Below are 8,340 nucleotides of genomic sequence, written 5' to 3'. Positions count from 1 at the left end.
TAATGCCACTAACAGTTCCGGTCAGATAAGATGAATCCCAAAGTACCTGAGAATGTGATGGTATGGAAACGCGTGTAAAGACCAACAATCGAAGAAAGGACAAACAACGTTAAATGCTCTTCAAGGCGTGGTAAGCCCTAGCACAATCAAGGCTCACATACCAGGCAAAAAGTGTCCGTCATAATGGGTCTGGTGTGAGATTCAGTGGCAAGAGTGTACACCTAACGCCATATACCGCGTATAAAAGTGTCGTAAGTAGGCAGAGAGCCCAAAAATGGCGTGCAAACACAAATCACGGGCTGTGATCTTAGGAAATTCCAGTTCAATGACAGCCTCAGTGGACTTAAGAAAGCGGATCCCTTGATAAGAAATGATCATCGGTTGGTGGACCAAAAAGTCGACATCACAACCGATTGCACGTAGGGCTGAGATTATGGCGAGGGAATATTCATCAGCACCATACTTCTGCTTCTTCTCATTCCACACAGTCGCTCTGCGCCCATCCGAGACTATGCTGACGTCTGTTACAGTTACTCGGCGCTCCCGAACAGCGATTAGGTCACATCCCCAAAGACGGTGTATCCAGACGACGGAGACGTGTTGCGAGTTCCTTTGCAAGCCGATTATGACCAGCACATCCAGCAACATTCGTGATCCAGCACGACGCAGAATATGCACCAAACTCTCCGGCTGACCACAGTTTTCACGACAAAAGATCTTCTGGCCACCGTGAGCACACGGGGGACTTGTAAGTCTCACCCTAAGTAGGTTTCATTGGAGCCGGATACCGCGCATGGATATCCGAGGAAGTATTCGTTCCAAAAATACAATCCATCGATTAGAAAGAGGCGAAGCGACCACCCCTCATGAATCACGATCATGAACGCTGTTGTTCAGACCAGTGCCTTAGGAAGCCTTAGGAAGGAATAAAACCTTCAAATATTAGATAACTTTCGACACTCAGGAAGGGGTCGGAACGCTCCGCTAGGTTCCGCTTGCATTACAAGCATTTGCTCTGATCTCAAACAGATTGTCCATACTTGACATAAAAATCCCAACCTTGAATCGTTGTTCTCAACAGGAGACTCAAACGAATTCCAGCTGACTCTCTATCTCTCTTTCGTGATATTCTTCAAGCTCCCGAATCTTAAGCTAACTGAAACATGAGGAGATTTTTCGGTTACAGAATATTGTGAACATGAGTTTCAGCTGGGTCTTTTGTTAAAGAACTTTTCAGATGAGTGTATTTTGGCAGTTCTATTGAATCGGGTGTTCAAGTACATAAACCTTATGAGTAGTGTGTTTCGTCTGTAATGCCATCTTTTGAATATTGGATTAACTAAAGCATGAGGCGGTCTGAAGCAAGATATTCAGCTGAAGAAAATCACAGAAAAGAGATGTTGCTAGTATTTCGCTGAGTCTTCCGAAAAAACAAATTCGAGTGCGAATGTGTCGAAATCCGTCCAATTTGGGTCAAACTAATTGATGGGGTTGAGGAAAACTCGGAGAATGCGCGTATCAGATGAGCCCCAAGAGAAATGAAACAAGCAGTGTTCAAGGCAACCTTAAAAATAATTTAATGACAGCGAAAAGCCTATTTTTTTCCACCTATGACATCATTTTAGTGAAATACACTCAGTTGCATAACCAGTTGAATTTGCCCACAGCTGAATCCTAAAATCACCATAGACGAGAGACTAAGCTGGGTTTCAGGTAAGCCTCGCACGAGAACAAATTTGTTTGAAAATGAGTGTAGTTCTGATAAGCTCCAAGAATGGCGAAACCGGTCGTGGGACGTCGAGTAGTGTATTACGTCTACACACCTTTCTTCTCTTACTTTCTCTCAGAATATTCAAGAAATTTCCATCAATTTTACGGCCTACTTGAATTTATGGCCCATGCTCAAACAGAATATTTAAACAGGCGGTATTGTTTTCCATTAGCCAACATTTATTTCTTTGGCAACTGCGAAAATAGAAAAACCGAAAAAATGGTCACTATCTTTAGTCAGTTTGGAAATTAAATTCTTTCACATAGAAAGTACTTTGTTTCTTATTCGATTTTAATGCCGGTGATGGACGAATTTCGCTCGGGAAAACCACCTTGGCGCGAACAAGGTGGACAATTTTTCTTTCCTATTAGCTTCCAAATGATTTTTGAGATCGGGACCAAAATGTCTGGCCTCTTTCATTTCGTAAACACTAACTTCCAACGGCGTTTTGACATCAATCAAACCTATCATGAACAACGCCCGTTCGACGTACGCCTGGAACTTTGTCATCGATTTCACGTTTTGTTGCATTTTCTGACGTCGTGAGCTACATGGCGTGGAAATTCTTGGGAGGTTATCGTCACATTTGACATTGACAGGTGCGTCCGCATGAAGCAGCTGCTCTGTACCACAAAACGATGTTTCAGGGAACATTAGTTCGCATAACAATTCCAAGAATTCTATCGGAAGTTACGTCGCTTGTCCACTTAGGGGAAGAGAAGCAACCGAGTCATGGAAAGTGATATCTTTCTTCCGCATTGCGGCTCCTGATGTAACGACAAGACACAATTGCCACTGTACGTGAAAGACACCCCCGAGGTAGACCAGTTGTGGCCGAGGCATCTATTGAACTCGGAGAGGTCACCACGTAACTCCAAATGAAAATGAAACTTTTTGAAGTGACTGTTTGCCAAGATCCTCTCTGAAAACACTAGGAAGTGGCTATCTTCGGTGTCTGATATGCAGCTGTGTACTGGTAACGGCTCCGGTACCAACAGTACCTAGTGATTATCCTGTGCCTTCCATGGAAGGCGCCTACCGTTTCCTCAAGACTCCCATAGGTTTTTTTTACAGCTTTCAACACAACTAATTTAATTTGTAATGCACTACTCATGAGGTTGCTGAAAATTCGTCGAGGCGGCCTGATGCAGCACATTCACTTGCCTGGAAACATCACAATCGAGAGATTCAGCTGGGTTCCAGGTGAGTCGCTCGAAAAACCAAATGAGTTTGCAAATGAGTGTATTTCGCAAATGACTAAGTTAACGATACGGGCCCGAAAGTATCGTTTCTCTTTGCGAATTGGTTGCCACGGTTCAAAAACCTTTTTCTAAGACAAGGATAAAAATGCTGCTTGAAAGCGCAAAACAGTCCGATAAAAGTAGTCAGTGGCGCGAGTCTTTGAGCAATGGACCTCTCTTTTGCAGCCGGCAATTCCTGCGCAGTTGTATCAAACTCTATCCGACATCGTCGGATATGCAAACTAAGCGGACATTTATAAGCCGCTTGAATAAATATCCCGTTATTCAGTGATCCAGAAAAACGGTGGTCTACCATTCGCTTAATCGCAGCGAAATCTTGTGTGAAATTCCCATTTGCGTCGGTTTGCGGCTCCACGGCGAACCTATTCACAAAGATTTAGTGAATCTGCATAAAACTGCCTCTGCTCAGGCCTGTCAGGAAGCTCAGACACAGTTTCAAACGCGCTACTTTCCTGCCGTCGGTTGACCATCGAGAGCTCATCTCACTCGACCATAACTTATGAAATCTCCTCTCACTACAATCAGTCTAGAAATGGCTCAGAGGAAGAGTGAGTTCACGGGATGAATGGAACTTCTGGGTGAGAAGTCGCCATTCGAGGAGCCAGTCAACAAACATGATGGGGTTACTGAGTGAGCCCTAACCACACTGCTGTTCAGCCGCTCGAACGACTAAATTTTTCGGGTTCAAACCTCTCTGAGTTTCATCAGATGCGCATTGTTGATGATTCCTAATAACGATGAAACGGTTGCGCCATGTTTCCCGGCTTATCAGCATAGCCTTAGTGACAGGATGAAAGCCCTGTGGAAAATTACCAGAGCTCCTCACATTAACACTAGTTCCCTCATGCTGAAAGGATGGTTTCTTGATATGTGGCGGTAGTGTTAAACATTGGGAATTATTCGTTCTTCAGTGTTTTGGAAAGCCCGCGAACGCGCAAAGAGGTGATGCCTATTCAATTGTTGGACTACTGAATGACCTTGTAAATATCTGAACCGCAAAAGTTTTACCCTTTTAATCCACAGCTGGTGCAAATCAATCAATCGATCAGCTATTTACGATCGAACGGTACATCCAAGTATTCACCGCAGGATCAGGAGGACCAAGCGCTTTAAAGACCCTCGGGGTGCGTCACACTAACGATAATGATACCCCAAATGTTTGAAAAAACTCCTTTTCGGAACGGGTTGGTTTCATTTTGGAATTTGCCAGCACACGTGCATCCAGAACATCTCATCTTGTCCTCACTGGCTTTGGGCAGACTGAAGAGGGATCGGTGAACTTATTGTGAACCCACTGGGACGCTATTCGTAGGCAATTGCCAGCTCCAACTCAGGGCCATGGGCTGCTTGAATCAAAGCCACAGAACATTTTTTTGGTTTACAAAGGGGTATAGCTTGTACACTGTTCATCATTGTACATTACATTGTAAATTTCACTGACCCGTCGTTAGCGTGTGACGTAGCCAGCGGGACCGATTTCGAGTTCACTTATTTTCAGACTATATACAAACTCTTCAAACAAAATCTACACTGCTCTCGCTCCAACGGGCTGGGCTGTCGACCGCTATGTTCGCGGTTAGCCTGGTGGTCACCGGCCCACCCAAGTCACACGGATTTCACTTTTCGGCATGATATCGACAGAAATTTTTTTTCTCGTTCGTCCATCGTTATTGCAACAGTTAGCCGATCATGATGATTCCAGTAACCGCTTGCTTTCGGTCACTCTTTGAAAGGCGCACACGATAGCTAACTTGCAACTGGCGTGTGGAGTTCATCCATACACCAGAATTGTAGAGAAAGATGCGTGCGTAGGTGAGTGCGTGTGTAGGGTCACGCATGCGCGCATGTGTGCGTGCGTGCCCGCGTGCGTCGGACATCCGTGCAACGCAGCCATTGGCTGTAGCGATAACTGGGCGAACGGCTCCGAACGGATTTCCGAAAAAGGCGCATGCGTTTAACTAACTTGATTTTCACGCAGGCGACGAAATTCTTAAAACGACCCTTAACGATGGCTTCTACACATGTTAGAGCTACTCCCGGGACGCCTTTGAATAAGGCAAGCTCAAAATGACTTCGACAAAACCTGAGGTGAAAAGCGTATAGCCTGTTCACATTGCAGGTAATTTCGAAAAGCACCAATCGCCAACGACCCTAGTTTCTCTTCTGTCTCTAATCCCATCCGAACCTGTAGTCTTTGGACTCAGTTGGAACTGCGTCTCTGATGTTCTCGCTTTCAGTGCTGATTGGAAGTCTATCTATCTATCTATCTGAACTGTGCTGTCCGAAATTCAGTAGTATGTTGTCTGTTTGAAACCACTGGAAGGCTAGCCAGTTCGGTGGGAATGAGGGGGCTTGAATCAGCTTATTAGACCAACCGAGTACCAATGGACTCTTGGACAGGAAAAGTTGAGTCAATATTTCGTCCTGTAAGTGAAGTCAGTCTGCGCAGAGAGGCCGAGAAACACTGTACAGCCGCTTCATCCTTATTGAGAATCATCAGTAGTGCGCACCTCACAGATTTCTAGGCAGATTCGAACCCTCGACCTTCTGAATGGCAGTTGAAGAGTAAACGGCGTTGCTGATGATTCCCGATAAGAATGAAACAGCTGTACAGTATTCCACTTGCTGTACGAAGTCTTGGGTGAAATTCCAAGAACGCGTTCTCTCGACTGGTACAATTTGTCCACTTTTGAGATGAGGTCTTATCCACCCAACCTGCAGGCGAAGAGGAACACCATCCAAGTACCTAATCTATTCCAAGGTTCACACAATCACCCCAGTTTCTCTCATCAGTCCTCTGGGTTATCAAGTCTAATCCAGACCAGATTTACCTTCAACTCAGTTTGACGTTGACTCATCGATTGTGCTTATCTGACGGCACAGTCTCAAAGGTTTCACAGCAATCCGTTCCCAGACATGTGAGACACACGTTATTCGGAGAGAAAGCCAGCAAGACACAGCTTGACACAGCCTTTTGTGGAAATAAAAAAGATCTACTATAACTGCACTTGAAGAGTTGTCAGGGAACGATCCACAAAGTCACGCTAGAATCTTCATGATGTGTGCAGAAGCGTCGAGGAATAAACGTTCGAACCTGATTGGTTGACGATGACCAATCAAAGCATGCATTCATTTAGTCAGTCTCCCTCATGTGACACATCGATCCAGTCGATCTGATGTTCGGTCAGTTAGAGCAGCTGCCCCCGGACATTGTGAGAGCCCACAAAATGGGGAGAGCTAAGTACCTGACTACTGATTCTGACACAAAATTCCGGATATCACGGTGCATTTTTCCAAGCAGACTACTCACAAGGTTGCTGAAAACTCTGCGACAGCCCACGACCGGTTACGCCCATCAGATTTCTTATCCGAATTCCCGCCTTCTTCTTCAAGTTTATACGCTGCACACACGACGATCGTGAACGTTCGAATCAGCAGGATTCGGTTGAGCCATCCGTTACAACCAACTCAGTTACTAAATGAGTGCATTTCGCCGGCCAACTAAAATCTTCGTTTCAATCAGAGCACAGGTTTGACGAAAATTACATGATGAAACTTTTCAGGCTCGAAGCCGAGCTGTCGAGAAGTATTCAGCGACCATACAAGTAGTGCTTTAGATAGAGCTCGTGTTCTGTCTATGCAGAAGGTCCCCAACTGGCCTGCACGTCGCAGAGTTCGGCTTGAAAGTCTGTGTCTGGTCCGTACTTGTGCGCTGGCACTGCTTGGCGCTGAGCCGTTTAAAGTGCAAAATCTTGTTGACAAGCCTTGTTACACTCTGCGTTCCGACCACACTCGTGCAAATTTTGTGGCTAATGCATCTGGGTGAGGCTCAAGCGCACGTTCTGTCCCAACCATAGGCGCTTTCTCAAGAAACCCGCTAGTCATCGTACTGAAAGAGATTACAACCTTCCTCTCTGTTTATCGTCACGCCATCAGTTTGCATAGAATAGACCTAGTAAATGGCCAGACAATGCGGAATGTGGATCCAACGGACGGGTGACCGACTGTGCAAAAACTTTCTCCTGAACCGAGGTGAGCGTGAATGACCACATGTCTGACTGGAACGGATGAAGTCCACTTTTCCATCCGTTCGTTGTTCTCTTATCACTCTTTTATCCATTCTTCCAACCAGTGTAGTTGAGGCCCCCGTAAGTGTTTTTTTGCGGTTTCTTGAAATACACTGGGTTTCGAGATGACAGGAAGGTCCTCCAGAATCCCCCAGACCTAAAAATTCACCAAAGTCTCTATAGGAAAACCGGCAAGCATCCAGACCAGTCAATCGATCAGTTAATCAATACAGTAACAGCCTGGATCGATAGAAAGTGACATTCGAAAATAGCACGAGGTCTCTTGTAACTGTGGTATTCACTTGTTCGCAAGAAAGTTGTGCTTGTTGCGGACGAAAGTGAGGGCAACAGTAAGCTATCAGACGAAGTATAGAATTTTAACCCATGAAACACGCTACTGAATTGAAGGCAGCAAACATGTTCAGCCGTGTGATGCATTTGCTTAAGTTGTCCTTATAAAAGTGACCACGGAGTTAAGTTAAGAAAGAAGCAAATCAGAGGTTCAAATGATAAGCCTCATGTCCCGTTGCGTTGGTCGGAGCTTTCGGTCAACTGCTATTGCCTTCAAGAAGATAATCTGTGGTCTCAGAAGGGCTTGGTAAACAATCGGTTCCAAGCTTTCTCCAAATGAACAAAACTATTATTTTGACGTTTCAACATATGTTAGTAAGGGTGATTAAAAATCCTCGACAGCTCATAACTGGTTTCGCCCTTCTTCGACCTCAACAAACAGTCACCTGGTTTCCCTCAACCCTCTCTAAGTTGTAAGCGGTTTTAACCGATTGTAACCGATTTTATATAATCGGTGCAGTGCATTGGCGTTAATCAGAGGCCAAGATGAATTATATCATAAGCAAGAGAATCAGTGTGGTCTCCCGTTAACATCGATGTCATTTGCACGTGAGTGTATGTCGCAGATGTATCTGACTGCTGTCACCGATCCAGTGCCTAGTGCCGGAAAATGACTCACCGAACAAGCGAATGCGTGCGAGTGCAAAAGTTACAACGGCCCCGCGCTATTTGAAGGGGAGTTTCTGTTATTGATCCAGGCTGTCTGATAGGCGTTTAGTGAATACCCATCAACAACAACCGTGCCTCTATGAAATGCCTGAACGCTGATCATAGTCGACCGTGCTTCTGTGGCGTGGTTGAACACTTGTCGGCTTTTTCTGAATCGATCGAATGATTGACTAGCCTGATCTGCTTACCGGCCTCCCTATTGAGATTTTCGCGGCGTTCT

The 8,340-nt window shown here is 45.3% G+C and overlaps 1 protein-coding gene across 1 annotated transcript in view; it reads left to right on the top strand.

Annotated features, from left to right (window-relative positions):
• Window positions 1–2,883: 2,883 nt before the first annotated feature.
• T265_06051 (hypothetical protein) overlaps window positions 2,884–8,340 on the top strand; it is a gene marked incomplete at both ends in the record, with an annotated part of 18,767 nt that continues 13,310 nt past the window's right edge. Inside the window, one exon of the mRNA XM_009171221.1 lies at window positions 2,884–2,974. Within this exon, the coding sequence (XP_009169485.1) occupies window positions 2,884–2,974 (91 nt within the window). The remainder of the gene's footprint in view (window positions 2,975–8,340) is intronic.

Source organism: Opisthorchis viverrini (genome assembly GCF_000715545.1).
Source record: "Opisthorchis viverrini unplaced genomic scaffold opera_v5_123, whole genome shotgun sequence".
NCBI classification, from domain to species: domain Eukaryota; kingdom Metazoa; phylum Platyhelminthes; class Trematoda; order Opisthorchiida; family Opisthorchiidae; genus Opisthorchis; species Opisthorchis viverrini.
Note: the sequence above shows the minus strand (reverse complement) of the source record. Positions and strands in the feature narration are given on the sequence as shown.